This window comes from Phycodurus eques, chromosome 14, assembly GCF_024500275.1.
Source record: "Phycodurus eques isolate BA_2022a chromosome 14, UOR_Pequ_1.1, whole genome shotgun sequence".
Lineage (NCBI taxonomy): Eukaryota > Metazoa > Chordata > Actinopteri > Syngnathiformes > Syngnathidae > Phycodurus > Phycodurus eques.
Genome location: NC_084538.1, coordinates 3,941,173 through 3,965,136, shown reverse-complemented (window position 1 = coordinate 3,965,136; position 23,964 = coordinate 3,941,173). Strand labels below are relative to the sequence as shown.

Here is a 23,964-nt window from a genome sequence, read left to right as displayed (position 1 = left end):
TTAAAAAATTTGGGGGTTTAACATATATACATATATATTTTTTTTTTCTCTCTCAATGCAGTTCTAATGACTGTCAATTATCCGCAGATTTTTGCTATTTGCAGCCAGCCTGGTCCCTATCCCCTGCGAATAGGGGATTGTATAACAAAAAGTGTTTTGTTTTTATTAAAGTAAAAACTCTGCCTTTAACAGCACACAGTCAGACATTAAAATAGTAGAAAACCGTATCAGATAAGACTTTTTTTTTTTGTACTCTTCACGCATGCGTAACTAAATACAGTAAATGGATTACATTTCACATTAGCCGAATCAAGTGGAAACAAAACCAAAATAAAATTATAATAATCCTTCACAACACATGCAGAAGGAGCATACAACAACCACAGGAATATATTACTTATGCACTGCAAAAAACGCTTAACCAATTTTAAATCTACATGCATGCATCTATTATACTGTCCCCTGGTGGCAAAAGTGCATGCATCAGAAGGAGCAATACGAAGTTCACAAAATTGAAGCAGTAAATTATGATATCCAACTCTTTCAATTCTTGACACTCGATTTAATTATGTTATAGAATAACTTTTTAAACTTTTTGTAAAGGACAATAAAGTAGAATGCTCTTTTTCTTATTTGAAAAAAGTTACACTTTTGGGTGGGGTGGCAGGAACGGATTACGGATGGCATTTAAATCCATTTCAATGCGGAAAGACGATTTGAGTGTTCTAAATTCCGAGGGCAGTCGTGGAACGAATTAAAAGTCAAGTCAAGGCCCCAAGATGCTGCTATAAAAAGGCAACAGTGGACAAAACAAAAGAAACAACAAAAAGCATAAAGTGGTCATTTGGACACTATTTATTGAACATTTGCAACCAGGATAAGTTAAATACAGAATTTCTCTCTCTTTACAACCTCCAACAGCGAGGACAGCGTCTTGGCTTGTAAAGACACTCTGTTGAAAAGAAGGGAATGTTGCAGGACTTTTTATTATGATGATGAGAAGAAGTAAGGTGCACAACACAGTGCTTGGAAGTCATTTGGCATTGCGGTGGTCAAGATAAACGAAGAGGACTGAAATTCGGGGTCTTAAAACGGCCGCCTCCCAGACTTGTCAATCTGCCCGTGCGACGAGGACACAAAATGGACGCTTTCTCTTACATGTAGCTAGAATTGTTGCAATGTTTGTTTATTTATTTTTTTGACGTAAAATGATCAACATGTATATATTAGAAAAATGGCAATTAGTCTTTAATAAACACCTCGCCTCAAACTACTCCACGAAAAAAAAAAAAACGGATCAGGGTTATAAATTAAAACTGTCCAAATAAAATCAAACAAGCAGACTTTTGGGCCTATTTCAGCTGGAGACTGGAAAATCCTCATTGACTATACAAATGGCACTTTTCAGTCTCTCCTGCTGAGGACCCCCAACCCTAAAATCATCTCCTTCTAATTTACAAATATGGGTCAGGCGCTCCAAGCACGAATCCCATGCCCACCCAAGCAGCCATTACCACCCATTACCGCCTCTGCAGGGTTGGGGTGGGGGGTTTCCCCACGGACTGCGTGGTCCTCACTGTGCTAGGCCCCAGTCTTGAAGGTCTGCAGTATGAGGTTGGTTTGGTGGATGAGCCGATTTGCGCTGTTGAAGACGTTTATCGCCCTGGCAAACAAAAAGACAACAGTACTAAGCAGTGAAGCAACAGGAGGACGACAAATTGACATGGTGCTAACATAGTTGGAAGGAGAACGTGAACGTTGCTTCCTTCAAATCGCTTATTGACACTCCAGTTGAAAGTTTTGCGTTTCTAAAACTAAACACACATAAAAGAATTACTCCTATTGAATGTTCAAATACATCACAGACTTTGTGTCTTATCTTCGTTTTTGTTCAGACAAATCACAAGCTCGTAGCCAACACATAATGGATGAAAAACACCATTGACGAGCTAACGGAAATTAGCGTCAAACTCGCGGCACTGATATCTCTCAACATAATGAATATTGCGACACAAACGCTGTGTTCTGTAAATTGACTGTCTGTTGTACTAGAGCGGCTCCAACTACCGGAGACAAATTCCTTGTGTGTTTTGGACATACTTGGCAAATAAAGATGATTCTGATTCTGATTCTGATCCGATACTTTTTTTTTTTTTTTTTTTTTTGCACACACACCTTGTACATCTATCTAGTACATATCTGTACACGGACAATAAGCATTTAGAGCGTACATCTGATGCACAAGCGCGCCTGACGAGAGCCAGGATACGCTGTGCTCCGTGAAGTGTGCACAGGGGAAATGGCAGAGTGACGTCAATATTGTAGCCGGGTCTCACAATAATGAGGGGTCATTAGTATTAGACGCCACCGTGCACGTTCAGGACACAAAATGCTGCCTTCTCTTATGTTTCTAAAATGCAACCAAGCTCTTTAAATGTTAATTTTAAATATTTACAAGGATCTATTTTTTGAAAGAATTTTGTTGATTTTTTTTTTTTTTTTTTCATCTCGTGCTTTGAAGGAGGTGCAGACATTGTGCCAAATGTGATGAAAGGAAAATGTTAACTAAAGAGGGAATGCTCTTTTAACTGTTCAACCTTGCTATGGTTTTTAAAATGGATTTTTACAGTCTTGGACTTGTCACAGTCTCGACTTGTCTCGGCTTTTCTCCGTCTTGGTCTTGACTCGATCTCAACTCCCCAAAGGTTTTGGTCTTGTCTTGGTGACTTCTGGTCTAAGGCAAGTTTTGGTCTTGAGCACAACACTACCGGTTGCTGAGTTTAGGCTCGTCCGTGATCTGCTGTGGATGTAACAGGTCTACACACTGCTGTTCAAACACCAGGTCTTTGTGATATGAGAAAATGAGAAGATCATCAATCTAAAATGAACTGCATCGCGCTGTCTGGTACTTACTTTCCATCTTTGAAGTAGGTTTTGAGGGTGTCACTGAAGCTTTTCGAGTACTTCACAAACTCCTTTTTCTGATGCTCCAGGGCCTTGACCAGCACACAAAAAAATAAAATCAGAAAATATTTAAGGCATGCAAAGGACAACAACTTGAAGCGTCAATGGATGGGGTTACTCACTCTGCGATTCTGGTACTGATATTTCTTAATGACGTTGTTGACCGTGTCCAGAAGCTCTTTAATGGCGCTGGCTATGTCTCTGTATGGGGGGAAACAACCAATGAGAACTAGGGGTGCAACATTTCAGGAATTTTCAATATTGGAAACTTTTCATGGAACACTTTCATTGCTCAATGACTTTCCATACTCGTGTTTTTTTATGTCCTAAATGTATATTTTGTCACAGTGGCTGTTTATTGTCATACGAGAGTGGCTCTAACTACTGGAGACAAATTCCTTGTGCGTCTTGTAACATAGTAGGCCAGCAAAAGCTGATTCTCAATTGCAATTCTCCAATTCTCCAATGCAGAGCGTAGGCTTGAGAAGCTTGAGGGAAGATGCTTTCGATCCTGCTTATTTGCATTTTGAATAGGACTTTTTGGGAGGGAGAGGGCTCTTTTCATTTAACACTTCCTTTTTGGAGCCCGCGGTGCACTTTTGCAATTTTTTTTAAATTGGTTTGGCCGGTGGGGTGAGTAGTAATTAAATCAACGTTGATGTGTTTTGTCCTTCAATGAAATAACTGATTGTTCAATAAAATATTGACTTGTTAGTTCTACTTACAAATCTGTTGAAATGACATGCTTCTTAATTGCATTATTTTACTTAAGAAGACATCCATGTAAAATTTATTTGTGCCCTGTGATTGGTCGCCAGCCAATCACAGGGGACAAACAACCATTCGCACTCACATTCACACCTACGGCAATTTAGAGTCTCCAATCAACCTACCATGCATGTTTTTGGGATGTGGAATGAAACCGGAGTGCCCAGAGAAAGCCCACGCAGGCACGAGGAGAACACGCAAACTCCACACAGGCGGGGCCGGGGATTGAAACCCGCTCTTCAGAATTGTGAGGCAGATGTGCCAACCAGTCATCCACTGTGTCACCAGAAAATGTTTCTTCCCATGTTAATTAATTTCAAAATTTCACAGTTTAATTTGCCAAGGAAATTTACTGGAGATTATCCAGCCCTTTGCAACCCGAACGAGAATGCGCAATTTCAAGTTTTGTGAAATCCACCAGAGAGCACTCACTTTATAGTCTGTAGGAAGCGTACTCTGTCATTGATCTCGTCTGGGATTTTGCTGAGGATGTGTTTCAGCGCTCGGGCCTTGTCATTCAGGTCCTGGAACTCCTGCTCGGGCCGGTCGATCATGAACTCTGCGCGAGAGGATTTGGCTCATTGACAGACGCGATCGCGGGGCGGGTGTGGCCGGGGTACGCGATGAACATTGTCCTGTATACGCACCCTCCACGTCGTCGGCAGCCATGCGCAGCAGGGATTCAGTGAAGTTGATTTGGACGTTCTTCTTCTCCAAGATCTTCATGATGATGTCCTGCGTCAGGCCGGGGTTCTCCCTCTCTGCCTGGTTTAAAAAGGGGGGGGGGAAAAAAAAAAAAAAAAAAAAAAAAAAGTATTGTAGCAGTGTGCAGGGCTCTACGCTAACCTTTGCACTAGTAGCACCGGCACATGATTGGGTCGGACCATTTTTTGAGGAGGTACAGCATGACCGTGGCGTACCATAGTTTTGACTGACAGTGACTCCAGATATCATATTTGCAAACTACGTTACTGTGAACAAGAACTTTGTTAAAAAACAAAACACAAAGGCTTCCGACTACAGGGGCCAGCAGCCAGCTCTCATTGGTAAAGCCACTTCATTTTGAGCATTACCACAACCATACGATTAACATCAATTCAAAAATGATTGCATAAGTGTACCACTACCTCATTAAAGTATCATTTATGATTATACACTACAGTAAACACCCGCTATATTGCGGTCGATTGATCGCGATAGTTTACATTTTATCGCTTTCATTTTTTATTGTACAAAATGAACTTGTACAAAATATTCCTCTATTTTTGTATTATTTGACTTGCAACAATGACCTCAAAGGATTTGTTTCTGTATTTTTTGTAATTTACAACTACTACAATTGAGTTTTTCTTTTCTTTTTAATGTTAACATACTACAGCTTTTCATGTAATACATTTTGTTCTCATAATATGTATTTATTCTTAATACTATGACTAAATCTTTGTAATAATACTGTACAGCAACAATCTGGTAAAAATGCCAGTAACGGCAACAGTGATAATACTGTATTACGAATTGAATCTTGTAACGTCACGATTTTATTGACAAAATGGCAATACGTTTCACTCCCATATTTACCTTGATGAAGGCTGCTCTGAGAGTCTGAGCTGCCGATAGGTTGATTCTCTCCAGCTTAGGCAGCAAGCAGAAAGTGCACAGGGTCAGTGACGAACGCAGACATGTACAGTACAGTGATCCCGCATAGTCGTGGTTCTGCTTCACGGTGATAGTACAAGGCAACGTCGAAAGAGCTAACGCGTGGCCGCCACAACTACCGTTCAGAGCAAAGCTGTTTTCCATATTCAAATGAAGGACAACAGCGATCCAATCAGAGCGAAACTTATTTACATATTGGATATTAAAGAGAAATCCAACTGCCTCATCTGCCAGGTGTTTAACACAAATTAGAATAGCTAAAAACGGGCATCCTGGGCATTTCCAGCCCAAATTATCATGCAAAACCAATAAACGTATTTAAATGTTTTTTGTTTTTTTTTTAAAAGATAGTTCATCCACTACCGCCTTATTTTCATACTGTTGGACCCACAGGGATGTATGAAGACTGTGTCGCCGTGTTGGCCGGACATCCCGCTGCTCCAGAATGTGTTACATTCGGGTGACGGCAGCAGACGGGCAAGGTAAAAAGTCCACTGTAAATTGGCCGATCAGAAGACGAGACGCCAAAAACACCATCATTCGCGATAAGTCGACTTCAAGCGTTAAACTTGGTTGCGGAGTATCACAGTTGACTCGTCGACTCATCGGTTCAACCCCTACTTGACACATTAACTTTGATATACTATGCCAAAAAGGAAACAACACCACTAAAATGATATTTAAAAACATGTCCTTTACCTCGTTAAAGACGGGGTACATCACAGTGTAGAGTGTCATGGATACCATCGAGTTTGTCTCCGCTTCATTCTTCATCTCCTCCATTGTCATCCTCCAGGGAGGAGTGGCTCTCTGTCAAATGGCGGTCGGGGGGGTAACACGCACACACACACATGCACGCACACGCACGCACGCATACACACCCAAACAAACTCAATCACATATACACACACACATGCATGCTCTTTTAAAAAAAAAAAAAAGTGCTCTCCACAGGACGACGACCTTTATAAAATAAAAAAAAAAATAAAAAAAAAAAAACACAAAAGGGAAAATCAGAAGTAAACCTAGTTAACACAAGATCTGGTTACCTCAAAATGATATTATTCTTATAAGTTTTCACGTATTAATATTATTGTTCCTTTAAAGGTTTTTCCCCGTCGACGATATTTCGACCCAATTCTTGCTTTATATATTGTCGGAAAAGTTTTTGAGAGTAACAGTTGAATCTCGTAAAATTAAATTTTTTCCCTTGTAAATTATGTATTTATCTTTTATTCTCGTAATACAATGGCTTTATTCTTGTAAAGTTAGGATTTCACAATGTAATATTTAAATGTTATTCTTGCAAAATTTCTCTTGTAATATTTAGATTTATTTGTTGTAAAAATTGCCAGCTCTTTCTCTTGTAATGTTTTGATTTGATTTTTTTCCGCTTGTAACAGTTTGAATGTATTTTTGTAAAACAGACTATTTGCTGCAATATTTGGACAGGAATAAATCGGGTAAAATTATGAGGGTTTTTTTCTCCATCTTTATATTATTACGATTTTGTCTAGTAACTATTGCTTATGTATACTTTATTTTTGTAAAATTACATTTTCCCCTGTAATATCGAGATTTGATTCTTTCAAATATCAAGGGTTTTCTCCCCTTAAATATTTTAACTTTATTCATGTAACTCGGCAAGGCCCCCCCTCTGTTGTATATTGGCTTTATTCTTGTAATGTTCCTGCTATCTTTTCATAAACTCGCTATTTTGCTCTTGTAATAGTTCAACTTTATTCTTGCAAATATTGTCAACAATATTGTGACCGTATTCCTGTAATATTGGCTAGTTTCCCCCTTTGTAATATTTTCCTACACACTTAAGACTTTATTGACGACGGCTATTGGCAAAACATCACATGACCCGTACCGGAAAACGAGATAGTTGATTTCCGGTTTATGCTACGCTAACGAGGATGGCTACGATTTGATGACTTGATTGTTTGAAGCCGAACTTGCTAAAATGTATGTATGTAAAAGTTAAATACATGTATATCATGTATGGGTAAACACGAATGAAGCTTAAACATCGAGTATTGTACTCTCGGTGGCTCTGTAGTGACATTGTGGAACAGACAAAAAAAAAAAAATTAATTAAAAAATACAATATTTTTGAAAGACCCAGGGGTTGCTTTGTCACAGCTCCCTTTGTCATTCATTCGAAGCGGGAGGAAGTACTTCGGTCAGTTTTGCCTTATGCGGAAGTGGGTTGGGTGAAGACACTTTTGGGTAAAAAAAAAAATATATATTTTAAATAAATAAAATGACAATTCTATACATAGTGGAACTAGGAAGAGCTGTGCGTGTGTGACAGAAAGCGAAAGAGAGAGAGCGCGACAGAGATGGGAGTGGCAGTCCAACCTGAGTCCTTTTAAAAATTCGCTAAGTGTAAGCGGTCCACATTGCCGGTGTTTGGATATCTATGTATATAAACCCGTTTGGATAATAAACGACGTAAGAAGGTAAGAAAATCACCCACGAATGTTAATTTACAGGACATCTTTCCGCCATTGAATGCGTCCTTAATACAAGTGTGTTTTCTCGCCAAGCCTACCTTGAACGCAGCCTGCGCTAGCGGCGGCTAGCGTGCTTATCCTAGCTCCGAAAGTAGCCGACGGAGCACTCGGCTCTACCGATACAGTTAACGCGTCGAGACGGTTGAATCGGCTTTCCCCGGGACACCAGACAGCTTTAAGTGTCAAATTCAGCCAAGTTTCGATGACCAACCATGACTTATGTGTTAGCCAAAGTGTTAGCAGCATTCACCGCAACACGGCGGACGTGCTAGCTTATCGAGCGCAAATCGTTAACATTTGTCTCGGCCCCACAAAAGAAAAACCGGCGTCGCCAAAGTGCTTACGCCACGGATGTGCCACAAGGTGTGAAGCGTGTGCTTAGCTCTACCTGTGTTCGGACCCCTTAAACAGGGGCGCTTACGTCGTCCGAAAAAATCCCTTTTTTTTTTTTTTTTACAGCAGCTATGTTTTCTTTACAAGTTAAGGCGGAAGTTTTTTAGGACTGGCCAGAGCGACATCTTCCGGACCGTTGCGACGTACACGCGCGCTCAGCCAATCAGAGAGGAGGGATGGGCGCTTCCATAGATTGGAATACTAGATACCCTAGCGCGTTTTAACAGCTCGGGCAACCAACGTGTCTACATGGCGGCCATGTTTGGGAGGGTCACGTTCTCGTCAAAGACATTCAACTCGTAACTTGCTCTTTTCTCAGCTGATTTTCATGAGATGTACTTTTTTTTTCTCAAAATCAAAGCGTGTGCTATAATATAGCAGTGGCGTAGGCATATATTTATAGATGTTTTAAACCTGTGAAAAGTTACTCCCAGCTCTCATCATATTTGTACGGCGTTGTCCGTAACCGTATGCAGTACAACGGCATCCTTGGAATTTTTGGTTTTCTTGCTGTCCTTACACATTGAATGCCCGGAAGACTTTGACCCTCCTAGTTTAGAGTCGTCATAGGCACGCAGCTCAAATAGGGCGTGTCGGATTACTTATTAATATCTGTGGTCGCTACGTCATCGTTTTTGTCTTCTTATTTTCTTCTTCTTTGGTCGTCTTCTTCGACGCTCAATTGTTTGTTGATGCCAAAGAGAAAATGGATATGTTGTAGAGTCTTGGGGGGGGGGGGGGGGGGGATAAAATGATGACAATAAAAATAGATCATAGGAGTTTAATTTGAGAGCTGATATCTAGTCATTCTTCAAAGTTTGCATGAGAATATATATATATATATATATATATATATATATATATATATTTTTAGTGTGGTGGCCGAAAGCAACCGTTGACGGGGAGGGCTTATTATTTTACATATTTTTAGTCTTCTCCATGGTTTTCTTCATGAAAACCAAAATCACTGGGAATACAATTAAGATTAAACATGTCAAATAGGACATAAAGTATTCTACACCTAGATTATTCACCTAGATTCAACATAGTTGATCAAGAGATGTTTTTTTTTTTTTTAACAATGTGAAATACCGAGCGGCACGGTGGCCGACTGGTTAGCACATCCGCCTCACAATTCTGCCTGTGTGGAGTTTGCATGTTTTTCCCGTACCTGCGAAGACTGTAAATTGGTTATAAATTAAATTAAATTAAATTAAATGTGCCTTGCGATTTGCTGCATCCAGTTTAGGGTGTACCCCGCCTCTCTCCCGAAGATAGCTGGGATGGGCTCCATCGATGAGGGCTTTATTCTCCGGGGGGGCCTCCACTGGACCCTCATTGCGAAATCCCCACTGAGTATGCCTGTATGTTTTATTTTATATTACGTAACAATTGGCGTCAAAGTCCCGTTTTTGTCAGTTTATTGCATGTCTAAAAATAAGACCTAAATAGCCTACAGTGTCCTTAACCATTAGTATGAAGTCCCATGGCCGCTAGACGGCGCTGGGAGGGGGCTTTAAGTAAGGGCGAGGGGGTTCGCAGAAAACTCATTGGCAGGCAGCCCGGCTTGTGGAAGCTTGCGGAACTTTCTCACTTGCTCACATTGCCAAACAACAGCAGCGGCGGCAGCACCGAGACGCACACGCAGCATACACACGTAAGTAGTATAGCATCACAGTCATTAATATTCCTCGCTCTTCGTTGGAAAGCCACTTGCTAAGGTCGCAATAGAAATCTCCCCCCCCCCCTTTTTTTTTTTCTTTTTTTTTTTTTTTTTCTTTTGTTGTGTGGGAAATCAGCCCTATCGTCAGACCGATATGTCTTACATAATGACCAACTGTGGCTGTGAAACATGTTTAAACTCCAGAAAATGACTTGCATGTTGATGTTAATAGACCTGAATTGGTGGTGTGTTTTTTTTTTTGGCCTGCACCCCTCTTTCAGTGGATTGTTAAATTCATCCATCCATCCATTTTCTTTACCCCTTATCCTCACGAGGGTCGCGGGCTGCTGGAGCCTATCCACATTTTGAAATTGTTTCTCAAAGGCATTTTACTCAATTAAATCACATGTTAAAATGGTGTTTCTTAAGGCATTTTACTCACTTTCCGATGTTTCTCTTTAAATGTGGACTTTCAAGCAAGTTCATTTTGCATTATTATACCCGATGTGTGGTTTTTATTTTTATTTTTGCAGCCCTCCTTCATTGCATTGCTACAATGCAAGTTGAAGTACCTGTTTCGTGAAAATGTCATGTAAATTAGACACAACCAGAGATAATAATAAAGAGTGTTGTTAACAACCCTGACAAATTTAAATGATAAAAAATCACCAAGTATATAAAATGAGGCTTAAAAATCGTGAAAAATCAAGCCATTGTCCCCGCTCTCAAACTCTGCAGACGTGTCCGCTGAATATGTGAAACCACACAGTGCTGAAAAATGAATGCTACGTCATCTAGCGTCTTTCTTATGCCAGCACATCGCTACAGGTTTGAGCCGTGAAAATATATCCGCCTCGCCCAGTGGTTCGGAACCTTATTGGAGGTACTCAATCCCACAAGTTTCATACGCACATTTATGGAACCCTTCGTAATGCGGGGCTGGGGGGATGCTTTATTTAAAAATCTAAACACCTATATATTTCATCTGTGCACAAAATGAACCCCACAAAATCACTGTGTTCAAAGAACAACACCAATAAAACATGAGTTTCAACAAGTACAACATAAATCAATTCAATGAAAATTTACTGTGAATTAATGTGAATTTTGCTGTTGCCTTTCTCATATAATTTCACAACAAAGTCTGTTATTTTCTTTATTTTTTATATCTACAATCCTCAAAAAGGGTTGTTGGCTAATACATGTCCGGTGTAATCTTTCCCATATTTGGAAGTTGTTGAACTAGCATGGATGCTTTTCCCACTTGTTGGGCTATTGCTGTCATAGATATGAACAATAGGTACTACATACAACATGCGACAGCGACGCTAAGCTAGTAGGGGCAAAGTGTCGGTGCATTCCACGTACAATCACAAGGGAAGTAGGCGTATCCTTTCGTAGGTAAGAATGTTTTTTGGGTTGTTTTTTTCCCCCCAAATGTTCTGTATTAATAACACATGAATTGACAAAAAACGTGAACCTCGTGAAAGTCAGTTGAGAAATGAGCAAGCATATTTATTTTCAATGTCCATGCCTTGCCTTTGATAGGGAACGTTGCGCCCACAAATATGGCTGCCATATAAGTACGTCTGTTAGCTGGGTTTCTACAGTGCGCTGGCAAATCTAGTAAAGCTTCTATTTCATGTCCGTGTATTATTATTATTAGCACTCTGAAATCACTCCTATTAGATGTGCCCGCTAATGCCACACTGACGCCGCAACAGCAAATGCCCACCTTAAACATCGCTACGTGATACGGAGTTCTGTCATCGCAACTTGGCTGTAAATACACAAAATGAATGCGGTTTGTCGACGCTGTGCCGTGCTAAAAGCAACAGACGGAAGCATACACGGATGCATTTCTTGAGAACCACTGGCATAAACCTTTAATACATGAGTTCTGTCGCCCCCTATGCGAATTCAGTATCACATCAACGGAACCGCCGATTCGATGTGACTATTTGTGAATATTTTGATGGTTTTGAAAGACAGACAGCAGGGAATAAAAGACGGATTCTTCGGAATTCGCAATTGTTATAATTTCACTATTATTGCTGCGTTTTGTGTATTTTACATCAGGCAACTAAAGGGTCCTCGGAAAGATGTTTTTGAAAAAAAAAAATCTTTATCGAACATATTCAGTATATATTCGGACATATTCGGCCCAATGCTGAAGTGCATCGCTGGGGACAGTTTTAGCCATGCCCCCCAAAATCAGGAAAAACAAAATGGTAAAAACAACACTTTGACTCTATATCTCACTGTTCTGAGTCTTTGCATGTTTTCAGCAATTATATTCAAACATGTGTAATGTATTTAAAAAACGAATCTCTGAATTCACCTTACAGGGTCTCTAAAATAGTGATACATTTTTTTATATTTGGGATTTCCCCCAATTTAACCGGTTTCTCTTTGAATGTTGACCTTATTTTGCATGATCATACCCAAATTTCCCCACCCCTCCTTCACTGCATTGTTGGATTGCACGTTAAAATTGTATCTATTTATTTATTTTTTTAATGCATTTCCCCCAACTTTACTGTATGTTTCGTTCAACAGTGACTTTATTTTGCATTTATACAGCCGAGTGTTGCACCTATCTGTCAAGGGAACTCTCAAAAGACTCCCAAACGGCATCACGAGTAAAGCGTTAGGTGACGCTGCAGATCTCGGCATCAGTAGAATTCCACTGGAAAGGGTCTGAAGTCGGAGGCAGTACTTAACATAACTTCACTTGAGACAAGTCGTACCGAAGTTTGGCATATGAGCTTGCGTTGCATAACATCCATTGTTACGAGCCGCCATGCATCTTGTTTTCTAAAAGCCTCCAGAGACTCTTTTGTTGTCCGAGTGGTTTGAAAGCCGAAGTGTCTATAGAGTCTTTATGCATTCCCTGGAATGCAGGCCCAAATGGGAGTGACCTAAAACAAAAACAAAAGTTTCGTGTCAGGCAGTCTGACGTGTCTTTTTACACTATCATCCCCCGATGATAGTGTAAAAAGACACGTCGATGGGCCTCATTCACTCACCGTGCGTATGCACAGATTTCTGCTTACATCATGCATACGCACGCACGTTCGACGCACAAACCTGTGATTTGTCAATATGTTCGTAGTTGTTTTTGTTCATACTCTGCGAACAAATTTAAAACATCTTCGGACCAGGCGTACGCACAAACGATGCAGGATCAGCGTTTGGCAAAATGTCAAAACACACATCTTTGACCCAAGATGCACAACATATTCAAACTACGGTCATTCATAAAACGAAAAACAATCATAATGACTTTGGCAGTAATAACTGAAAGCAGAAATTTGCGGTCCTAAATAACAATTAAAAGGAGACTTCCCATCACTTTTAGCCGCGACACTGAACAAGGAAGTGCAATCAGACCGGTCGTATTTCCTTGTTGTTTCAGGGCTTCAGTTTTGTTTCTAATCCCTACGATCATCTGATTAATATATTTTTCTGCACATGATTCTTCAAGCGTGACTATTATATGTTGGCGGTGTGTGTGTTTAGCAAGATTTTGAATATCGTATAAGTTTCGGATCAGTCACCTCTTTCAACTTTCTATTTCAACTGCATTCCTGTGTAATATAATAACTTTATTTTCATAAAACTATGCCCCCCCCACAATATTTGTACATTATCGTTGAAATATTTCAGCTTTATTCTCATAAAACGTTAAAATTTCCCCTGTAGTATTTTGCAAGTATTCTGGTAAAACTGGCTTCCCCCCCCTCATAAAATGTAGACGTCGTTCATAAAATATTACGGCTTCATTCTTGTAACAGCGTTGCCAGTGTTGTCTTCTGAAAAGCGGAACATGCGCGAATGTTCGGCTGAATGTGTCCGTTGCAAGCGCCACATGCGCAGATCTCCACAGCATGCTTCTCGCCGTTTCTGTATCATTTTTGCTGTCGTTCACTTCCCGCCTGATTGCATCCTGTGTGTTTTTGTTGTAGAATCGCAAAACATGTCTGTCAAGATTCATATCAACAGTCCCAACGTCAAGTACACGGACAATTGCATTGAAGCTCAGTACTCCTACCAAACCACATCAGTGCACAAAGATGGCAGTACCGTCACCGTAAGTGAAACCCTAAAACCTAACCCTGTTCGAATGTCCTCTGCACACATGCTGACCGGGCACGTAATGCCATATAGGTTACGCCCAGCTCCACTTTGATGACCCTTCGCACGGAGACACACGTGCCCAGGCTGGGGGTTATGCTGGTGGGCTGGGGCGGCAACAACGGCGCCACGGTCACAGCGGCCGTGCTGGCCAACAAGATGAAGCTCACCTGGAACACAAAGACTGGAGTCAAGGTGAGAAAGGTCCATGTATTTTAAACACGATGTTCTCGTGGTCTGCACTAAGCCCCTTCTTATTGTGGGGGATTGGGACCAAGCCCTGGCACCACTGGACTCTGCGCACCAGCACCTGAAACACTTCGGATCTCGCCTGTGATCGGCAAATGAGTTTCCCGTTTGGCTCCTGCTCCATTCAAACTGAACGGACAGGAAAAACTTGAGCGGTATAACAGCCAGAATTGTTTTATTTTTTTTTTGTTAAATATAATATGAGGGATAACTTTACTTTCCACAAACCGGCATTACTGAGTACCAATTTGCACTGGATCCAGTCGCTACAACAGCAAAATTAGCTGTCCTCTGCATGCATTGGAAACAACATATAGTACATAGGAGGGGGTTTGTTGTTCTTTGGCACACATATTTAGTGTACATAGCAGACATTTCGACAAGAATCCAATTCGTTGTACTGGACATGGCTGTAGCGAAAACGTTCTTCCAGAAGAGGCAGGAACATAGGGCGACCTATAAGAGCGGCGGTAGAAGCACGCAGCATAGGATGGCGGTGTGTAAGATGACCCTTGTGGTTGGGAGCAAGATTACGAAGACAAAGGCAGAGCAGAGAACCGTGTGGTGGAAGCTGAGAGAGAAAGAGTGTTGTGTTGCTTTTCGAGAAGAGGTGAGACAGGCTCTCGGCGGGCAGGAGGAGCTTCGAGAAGACCGGACCGCTACAGCCAAGATGATCAGGGAGACGGGCAGGAGTGTACTTGGTGTGTCTTCTGGTAGGAAAGGGGAGAAGGAGTCTTGGTGATGGAACCTCACAGTACAGGAAATCAAGGCAAGAGGTTAGCCGAGAAGAAGTGGGACACTGAGCGGACAAAAATACAAGGAGATGCGACAGAGGGCAAAGGCCAAACGCGGCATGTGATCACGTATGCCAGGTTGGACAGCAAATAAGGCGAGAATGATCTATAGAGGCTGGACAGACAGAGGGATAGCGATAGGAAGAATGTGCAGCAGGTTAGGGTGGTTAAGGAGAAAAATGGAAATCTGTTAACTAGTTCCATTAGTGTGACAGATAGATGTAAAGAATACTTTGCAGAGTTGATGAATGAGGAACATAAGAGAGAAGGAAGCATAGAAGAGCCGGCCGGCGCTCTCCTACTAGAGCTCTTCGCTGGAGTGGGGACATCCAGGCTGGTGATTGGATGGCGACAAGTCCAGAATGTAGGCCGCCTCGCCTCCAGAGTCAACTGGGCTTGGCTCCTGCTCACCGTAAGGCTACTTTAATGAGGACCAGCGCTGTAGATGATGTTCATCGCAGCTTAACACACACTTGGGACTATGACTTTATATGGCAAACTGTGACATATATTTTGTCCTATGATGTCATCTCTCTTTTCAGAAAGCCAACTACTTCGGGTCACTGCTGCAGGCCTCCACCGTGTGTCTCGGATCAGGGCCTGACGGCGAGGTCAACGTGCCCTTCTGTGATCTGCTACCCATGGTGCACCCCAACGACATCGTCTTTGATGGTAAAATGTGTCTTGTGTCTATATACAAGGGCGCACATACTGTAAGTGTTACACAGGTGCCCATGTGCACTAAACATATTAAAAGTGTAGACAGTCGACGAGGCTCGAGGCTCCAGGTGAACGGGGACTTTTCTCATCCAGGGCTGCAGCACCGCACGGGGTCTATCTGTGCACCTCCCTGATTGTCTTGGTGGGCTAAAACTTCATTCAGTTAGCGAACCACTTCCACAACACTTGAGGTTTTTTTTGTGTGTGTGTCAATATCCTTGACTGATAGGATCAGATCGCATTTTATGAGAAATCTATTCAGAAAACTATGTATTTTCAATAGGCACAAATCATTTTTCTTGCCACTCCTACCTGACTATCTAGCTGTCTGTCTGTTACTTATTTTAATAATAGAATAATAATTAATTCTCATTGATTATACCATTATTGCAGAAGAATTTTATTACAATAAACAATTATTGAATGAAATGAATTAAAATGAATTGTCGTGTTATTATTGTGCACAAGAGACAAGGCTGACTCAAGTGTCCGTTTGCGTAAAAATAGACAATTAGCTTATTATTAATGTCGATTAATTGTGTCCTTACTGTACTGGGCAGTCTAGACACACAAATCTGTACTCATGTTCCAATTAGTGTGGCTAATTTGCATAAGAGACCAAGCCAACTCAAGGGTCCAGTTACATCAAAGCAGACGATAGCTTTGTTACTGATGTTGACTTGCTGTTCTATATTGAATGTGTTCTGAGGCTGGGATATCTCTTCGCTGGATCTGGGAAGCGCAATGGAGCGTGCCCAGGTACTGGACTGGTCGCTACAAGAGCAGCTGCGACCATATATGGTCGCCATGAAACCCAGACCATCCATCTACATCCCAGAATTCATCGCCGCCAACCAGGAAAGCCGGGCCGACAACGTACTCGGCGGGACCATGGCGGAGCAGGTTTTGCTAAATCTTCTCTTCGTGTTTAGTATCACCTGATCGACTAGGGGGCGCTGTTGTTCACGTGCGATCCGATTTCCAGGTGGAGCGCATCCGAGCGGACATCGGCGACTTTCGCCAGATCAGCGGTGTGGATAAAGTGATCGTGGTGTGGACTGCCACCACCGAGCGTTTCTGCAAGGTCGCGCCGGGCATAAACGACACGGCGGAAAACCTGCTGGCTGCCATCCAGGTGAGAAATTAACGCTTTTGCCAGAAATTGCTATACAGTGGATATGAAAAATGAAAGCAATGAGAAACAATGACTCCAGGTCACAGATGTTTTTAACTACTTTACTTTTAACTTGTTTTTATGAAGTTGTTGCTTTAATAAAAGTATCAACACAATCGCATCTACTGTGCTGAATAGATGACTGACCTCCATCTTGATAAATTACGGGATGTTTACATTGATTTAAAAATAAGTTACAAGTAGTTAGTCAGATCAACTCTGACAGCAAGCCGCCGTGTTTTAATGATGATGTCACCGTCCAAGCATCAGATAATATCCCAGCATGCAAAGATGTTGTTTTAATTGTGGTGAAAAATGCTGTGTTGTGCCACTTTGGGTTACTAACTATGCCCTAAATAGGTAATAAAGTTAATAGGGCTTAAGTGTGTTTGTCGCCCCTCTGTATCCCTTTTGTTGTGTGTGAATGATTTTTTAAATTTAAATCATTTTGCACCAAGATTGAAAGTGGTGTCGAGATTGATGACATTCAAGACACTGTATTGAAACCATAACATTAGGGTGCCTCAAAATTGAGCGCATTATATAGATTTTGCTATATTTCATGGATACTTAAATAGAATGTTGAATTGTGAAGTCACATACCATTAAAACTAATGTATGTCATTTTCAAAATATGTATTCATTAATAAACCTCATTTCATTGCAAAGGAATTTTCTAACTTTTACCACACCCATATATTATGCGCACGATTGACTTTTGAAGCTTTTTTTGCGCATTACACATGAGAAATTACGGTAAGTTACAATCAATTGCTGGGGCAATTGTTTATATGAAATAATATAGTGATCACACATTTATGTTTTCTGTGGTCATAATGGGCCCTGTGAGGAAAACCATAACTATGATGTGGCTTGCAACAAAAATGAGTTTGACTCGAGCAGGGGGCTAAAATACCACACTTTGAGAACCACGGCTATGCATGTGACCCTCAAAGCACACCAAATTGAAAAAATTAAAAACAAAAATCATTGGGGGTACCACAAAAAAAAATAAAAAGTTTCCCCAGAGCTGCTTGTAACATTAGGACTTCTAGTGAAAATGTTTAAAGACTACTCCGACTTTAGTTTGTTTTCATAATCTGGCACTGGCTAATGTAAAGCTAGTCAGCCATTTTATTGACCGTTTGTTTGTTTGTGTCCCTCTCCTTGATCAGGAGGGCTCAGAGGTGTCTCCCTCCACTCTGTTCGCAGTGGCCAGCATCCTGGAGGGGTGCGCCTACATCAACGGTTCCCCTCAGAACACGTTCGTACCGGGCGCCGTGGAGCTGGCGCAGCAGAGGGGCGTCTTCATCGGAGGAGATGACTTCAAGTCCGGACAGACCAAGATCAAGTCGGTGCTGGTGGACTTCCTGGTCAGCTCAGGAATCAAGGTGAAGCTGGACGAAAAGACATTTTGCCATGCTGCTTGACCTCAATTTAAAATACTGGTTTCGTTCTGAGAAAATAACAGCTGTTCCCTCGTTAAATGACCCGTTTTGGCCCCCCCGACCCCCACCCCAACCATTATCAGCCGGTGTCCATCGTAAGCTACAACCACCTGGGCAACAACGACGGCAAGAACCTGTCTGCGCCGCAGCAGTTCCGCTCCAAGGAAATCACCAAGAGCAACGTGGTGGATGACATGGTGCGCTCCAACCCCGTGCTCTACCGCCACGGGGAGAAGCCCGACCACTGCGTGAGTGACGCACATTCATCCTGAAAGTATTCACAGCGCTTCACTTTTTCCACATTTTGTTATGTTACAGCCATATTGCAAAATGGATGAAATTCATGTGTGTGTGTGTGTGTGTCCCATCCTCAAAATTCCACACAAATCCTACAATGACAAAGTGAAAAACATGTTTGAAATTTTTGCAAATTTATTGAAATGAAAAAACTAAATGTGGATAAAAGTGAGGTGCCATATAATTATACACACAACAAACCATAATGGGAAACTAAAACAATTTTAATTAGAGTGAAAAAAAAGAGGTGAAGCGCTTCACTTTTCCCACATTGTGTTACACCCTAATTCCAAAATGGATTAAATTCATTTTTGCCCAAAATTTTTACTGGATTCAATTTTCCTCAAAATTCTACACGCAATACCCCATAATGACAATGTGATTTATTTGTTTTAATGGGTGGAAATTAATAAATAAAAAAATATAAATGTGGGAAAAGTGTAGCGCTTCACAGCCTTATTTAAAAATTGATTGAATTCATTTTTCCCCTCAAAATTCAACACATAATGACAGTATGAGAAAGTATTTTTGAAACTTTTCAAATGTATTAAAACAAAATAAATGGAACAAAGTGAAGTGTTTCACTTTTTCCACTCTTTGTTACTTTACAACCTTAATTCAAAATAGATTAAGTTCATTTCCCCCCTCAAATTTCCACAACAAAGCACCCCATAATGTTAGTTTATTTGAAGTTTTTGTAAATTTACTCAAATGAAAAATTTGTAGAAAACTGTAAAGCATTTCACTTTTCCTATATGTTGCATTGTCACTTTATTCCAAAATTTACATGAATTAATTTTTCCTCTTGAAAATTCCTCACACAACGCCGCATAATAACAATGTGAAAAAAAACTTCCTTTTTACAAATGTATTAAAAAATAAAATCAATCACATTACTTTGTTAATGCATTTTTTTTTTTTTTAATGTGATGAAACATGTTTGGCACAACCACCTTTGGCCAATTTGACCCATTCCCCATCTGGAAAGTATTCACATTAAAAAAAAAAAAACGAAGCACTGTGAGTACTTTTCCGAATGCGCTCGGTGCATCCTGAAAGCATTCAGCGGGTCACTCTTTCCACATTTTGCAACGTTAAAAATCTTATTATTCCAAAATTGATGACCGCCTCAAGTCGAGCTCGGCACCCCTATCTTTTGCAGTGTGGCTGTAACAAAAACGAAAAAAGTGAAGCGCTGTGACGTGGTTCCTTCCAGGTGGTGATTAAGTACATTCCGTATGTGGGAGACAGCAAGCGAGCCTTGGATGAATACACGTCTGAGATCATGATGGGCGGCCTCAACACCATCGTACTGCACAACACCTGTGAGGTGAGTCTCGTCACGTACTTCCTGTCCTCTTTCGGCCATATCCAGATAGCCCTGAGTTTCTTGCCAATTTCCTATATAAACATGTGCCATATTTTGGCCACCAGGACTCTCTTCTGGCTAGCCCCATCATTATGGACTTGGCCATCCTGACTGAGCTGTGCCAGCGTGTGAGCTTCCGGCTTGATGGCGAAGACCACTTCCAGTCCTTCCACAGCGTCCTGGTACTGCTCTCTTTCCTATGCAAGGCGCCCCTGGTCCCGCCGGGGACCCCCGTCATCAACGCCTTCTTCCGCCAGAGGGCAGCCATAGAAAATATCATGAGGTACAGACAAAGATGACACACTTCTTCTGCTTAGCAAACGTTTGTGTTCCAGGGCCACAAAAGCCATTGCCGAAGCCCTTGCTTTAACCAACACCTCCAATCTCATTACATTAATTGGACTCTGTGTTTGCTGATTCCCGATTTAGCTGTTGCAGAAGTCATTAGACTCTAGCACTAGAAGGTCCAGAGAGCAGACCTTTGGCTTTACTTCCCAACAGGTCCGCAGGACAGCCACTTGGCTGGTTGGTTTTGACCTAACACCCTTAATCACCTGAGACCGGTCGCGTTTGTGTGTTCTGGTCAAGGAGGGCATAGCGGCTGAGGGTTAAGTATTGTACTACTTGGCCCCTGTCCTGCTCTCCCACAACTGCCTCCTGTCTGTTCTTTTCAGAGCAATGCAGACAACAAAAAGTATGCAAAGAAAATCCAAATTCAGAGTAGACAATAACAATGTAGTGTGGAAATTCATGTCAAATGTATTTATTTGCTCTTCTACCCCAAAGCGGACTCCAGATTTACACCTATATATTGAAATGATAACAAAAATAGAACAGGTATAATGTGTTTTACAGTGTGCTAGCTTTAGCTAACCTTCATATTTGCCAGCCTCCTCTTGTTACACTGACATCACTTATCTACTGTCTTTTCAACGGCTTTGAAAAGCTTTTTTTCCACTCCTGTGAGATCTTTCTCCTTCCTCCTTTTTTTTGTTTTCCATTTTTGGCCGCTGAGCGCTTCCTTCCTCTGCCTCCATACTTCATGGTGTTGTAGTCAGTAGCGTGAACTGTGAGTGTAGCACCAGTTGTTGAAAACACCTTTTTAGAATCCAAAACAATCGTTAAGATGCCTTGCCTTGCAGGGAGGCCCTGTCTGTCAATGAGGGTCGTTGGCCTGCAGGCCATTCTCCCCCCCCCCCCCCCCCCCCCCCCCAATATGATACATATAGTTTATGCTCCCAAGCAAAAGAAGGCCGTCTGCATCCTTGAGATTGGGAGCAACCGAAGGAAGGAGCACAACACAATCACTGACGATAACACCATGAAGTGTGGCGTGGACATCATTGATCAGAAGGTGCTCACCATCGCCGTGTTTTCCAACACGATCGACACGGCAGCGATGAATGCTCGTGTGCTTTAAACAGTCATGCGCCGGAGTGAAAGAGAGAAGGGTGGACTTCACGGCACATCTCGTAACTGAGCTCGCTAAAAGGTTTTTACAAGGAAAGAGGATGGAAAAGGAGCAGCTGGTTTGGCAACAACCTGCCACACCAAGCCCAGGAAAAGGGCTACGCGTCAGGTGACCGTTCGGTGCAAAAATAATCACGCGACTCTACGCTGTGTAGGCTGCTGTAAATACACTAACGGGAGATGCAGAAAGGAGACCCAAGTGGCAGTGGCAGATTTGTGGCAACAAATCAGACTACGGAGACACACCCTCACGGACACGCCGCCCCCTCCGCACATACCAAATGTTGCAAATGTCTTCGCAATAGTAGTTTGCATTTTTACATTATACACTACATTATAATGACAATTGTCATCGTCATCTGACGACAAATAGCGAATTATGTGTTTAGATTTTCTTTGCATACATTTTTTGTCTGCATTGCTCTCAAAATAACACACACACACACGCACACACACAGGAGGCAGTTGGACCTTCTAGTGCTAGTGGGTCACATGCTTTTTCTTGCAACTGTTTTGATGAAATGTGTTCTTTTTCCCCAGGGCTTGTCTGGGCCTGCCCCCTCAGAGTCACATGCTGCTGGAAGAAAAGCTCCAGAGGAACTTCCTGTCCGCACAGCACGTCAAAGGCGACTCTGCCACCCGGAAAAAGGAGACGAAGGCGATCGCCAACCACACAGGGGTCACCAACGGCGTCCACGCTCACAACTACGACAACGTGGAGCACTCCAAGTAGACGCCTAACGTTGCACAAAACTGGGATCTCGCACTGTTTGTAGAAACGTGTTACAGTAAACTGCTACACAGGCAAAAGCGCACCTTTAAATGAAAAGTTGTCCATCTTTGTTGTTAATTCCGTGTCTGCACCATATTTGCTGTTAATTCCCTGTCTTCACCTGTAAGATCGTCAAACACATTCATGCAATATTGCTATAATTAAAGCCATTATAGAGGCGTAAATCTGACTAGGTGTCAATTTACTTACCTCCAAGATGCGGAAAAGAGTGGGTCCGTTTCGCCGGGCTTCAATAGTTACATACATCCAAGACAAGGAATAGTGTATCTTCTCATATTCTCTCTCTCAAAAAAATAAAATAAAAATTGCATGATGCCACAATTTCAAGAAAGGCCTACATCTGTCGGCCAATCAGATGACCGTTACGTCACGGCCCTCCTCGGCCTGCGTTTTCGAAACCAGGTCGGAGGTCGCTTGGCCTCGAGAAAGTGTCACGGAGAAGCGACCACACGGGGCGGAGCGAGGCTGGTTGGGGGTAGAACCGGTACAATGGAAAAGGGGTGTAAGTTCCATCAGAACACCCCAGCTACGCAGTGGTTCGGTGACCAAAACAGTTCATCAAACCTCGGTAATCTCCCATTACCAACATTCAACAACGTCATGAATTTACCGGGCTAATTAATGATGATGTCATAGTTCCGCCATTAGCGGCGTTGCCTGGTAGACCTTTTCAAAGGCTGTTAATTAGGTGAAAAGGAATCTGCATACTGCCAGCATGTTCCTACCAATCAATTTTTAAGAAACCAGGCTCACTCAAGTCAAATGTGCTGTTTTAGCAGTGCATGTAGACCCTGTCGTTCCCACCACTTCGGTAGTTTGTTTCAGAGTGTTTGAATCCTGTAGATGCTACACGAATGCTAGCGATGCTACACGCTAGCTCTGCTTTCACTGCTTGTAACTCGAGTTTTCAGCTGCTGATGCAGTCTGCGTGGTTGCGTTTGCCTGACGTCTGCCTTCTGCTTTTGTTTCTTTTGACACATTTGATGGCCAGGAGACTAACTGTGCTTTTTTTTTTTTTTTTTTTTTTGTATGAAAATATTCCCACACTTTTGCAAATTACTTAAAGTATTTGGGGGTCAGATTTGCAGGAGCTGTGAAAACTGCAACCTATCTAATTGCACACTACCGGAACTTCCAGTTATATGCACCCTTAAACAGCAAAAGTGTGTGTGTGGGGGGCTCAATATGAATCTGGGGTGGGTGCCCCCCGTCCCCACTGCCATGTGGGCCCATGGTGAAGACATTTGTAAGGACTGTGATGCCCACGAAGCTCGTCATCTCGTCGGCAGCTCCTGATTCTTATTTTATATTTTTATGAATCAAAATTGAGCATTATTGTCTTCATTAATTGCACATAATTAGATTAGATTTATATACAATTCTTATTATATTTGTGATTAAATAGATTTTTTTTATTGTAAATAGAAAAAATACATACATTTTAAAAAGGCAGACTTTTCAGATGAAAAGAAAATACAAACTTTTTAAAATGCACTGAATACACATAAATTGATAGAAAATCTGACTCAGTGTCAGTTTATTACCAA

The 23,964-nt window shown here is 41.8% G+C and overlaps 2 protein-coding genes across 7 annotated transcripts; one reads left to right on the top strand and one right to left on the bottom strand.

Moving 5' to 3' along the window:
* Nucleotides 1-840: 840 nt before the first annotated feature.
* LOC133412536 (programmed cell death protein 10) lies at nt 841-8,446 on the bottom strand. 3 transcript variants are annotated; one of them, XM_061695883.1, is made up of 8 exons: nt 8,299-8,446; nt 6,088-6,351; nt 5,311-5,364; nt 4,380-4,497; nt 4,165-4,291; nt 3,087-3,165; nt 2,914-2,996; nt 841-1,663 (listed from the first exon to the last, which is right to left on the bottom strand). In XM_061695883.1, the coding sequence occupies exons 2-8, from the start codon at nt 6,175-6,177 to the stop codon at nt 1,582-1,584; spliced, it is 633 nt and encodes a 210-aa protein (XP_061551867.1). In that variant the 5' UTR covers nt 6,178-6,351; nt 8,299-8,446; the 3' UTR covers nt 841-1,581. The 3 variants fall into 3 exon arrangements, with proteins under 3 accessions (XP_061551867.1, XP_061551869.1, XP_061551868.1); XM_061695885.1 differs by having other exon boundaries at nt 6,088-6,278; XM_061695884.1 differs by having other exon boundaries at nt 6,088-6,198.
* Nucleotides 7,308-22,581, top strand: LOC133412535 (inositol-3-phosphate synthase 1-A-like). Of its 4 annotated transcripts, none has more exons than XM_061695881.1 (11): nt 7,308-7,359; nt 13,935-14,059; nt 14,137-14,298; nt 15,689-15,818; nt 16,576-16,769; nt 16,852-17,001; nt 18,216-18,431; nt 18,572-18,736; nt 20,002-20,115; nt 20,220-20,437; nt 22,165-22,581. In XM_061695881.1, exons 2-11 carry the CDS (start codon nt 13,946-13,948, stop codon nt 22,355-22,357), a joined length of 1,656 nt encoding a protein of 551 aa, XP_061551865.1. In that variant the 5' UTR covers nt 7,308-7,359; nt 13,935-13,945; the 3' UTR covers nt 22,358-22,581. The 4 variants fall into 4 exon arrangements, with proteins under 4 accessions (XP_061551865.1, XP_061551863.1, XP_061551864.1 ...); XM_061695879.1 differs by lacking the exon at nt 7,308-7,359 and adding an exon at nt 7,579-7,856; XM_061695880.1 differs by lacking the exon at nt 7,308-7,359 and adding an exon at nt 9,849-9,960.
* Nucleotides 22,582-23,964: the final 1,383 nt, after the last annotated feature.

Excerpts from the sequence above, each read along its gene's own strand:
- LOC133412535 (XM_061695881.1), top strand. The coding sequence starts at position 13,946 with ATGTCTGTCAAGATTCATATCAACAGTCCCAACGTCAAGTACACGGAC. Across the intron at positions 15,819-16,575 it reads CAACGACATCGTCTTTGATG|GCTGGGATATCTCTTCGCTG; the intron begins GTAAAATGTGTC and ends ATGTGTTCTGAG. Across the intron at positions 20,116-20,219 it reads TACTGCACAACACCTGTGAG|GACTCTCTTCTGGCTAGCCC; the intron begins GTGAGTCTCGTC and ends TTTGGCCACCAG.
- LOC133412536 (XM_061695883.1), bottom strand. The coding sequence starts at position 6,177 with ATGACAATGGAGGAGATGAAGAATGAAGCGGAGACAAACTCGATGGTA. Across the intron at positions 5,365-6,087 it reads TGTACCCCGTCTTTAACGAG|CTGGAGAGAATCAACCTATC; the intron begins GTAAAGGACATG and ends TTGCTGCCTAAG. Across the intron at positions 1,664-2,913 it reads ACCTACTTCAAAGATGGAAA|GGCGATAAACGTCTTCAACA; the intron begins GTAAGTACCAGA and ends TTTGTTTGCCAG.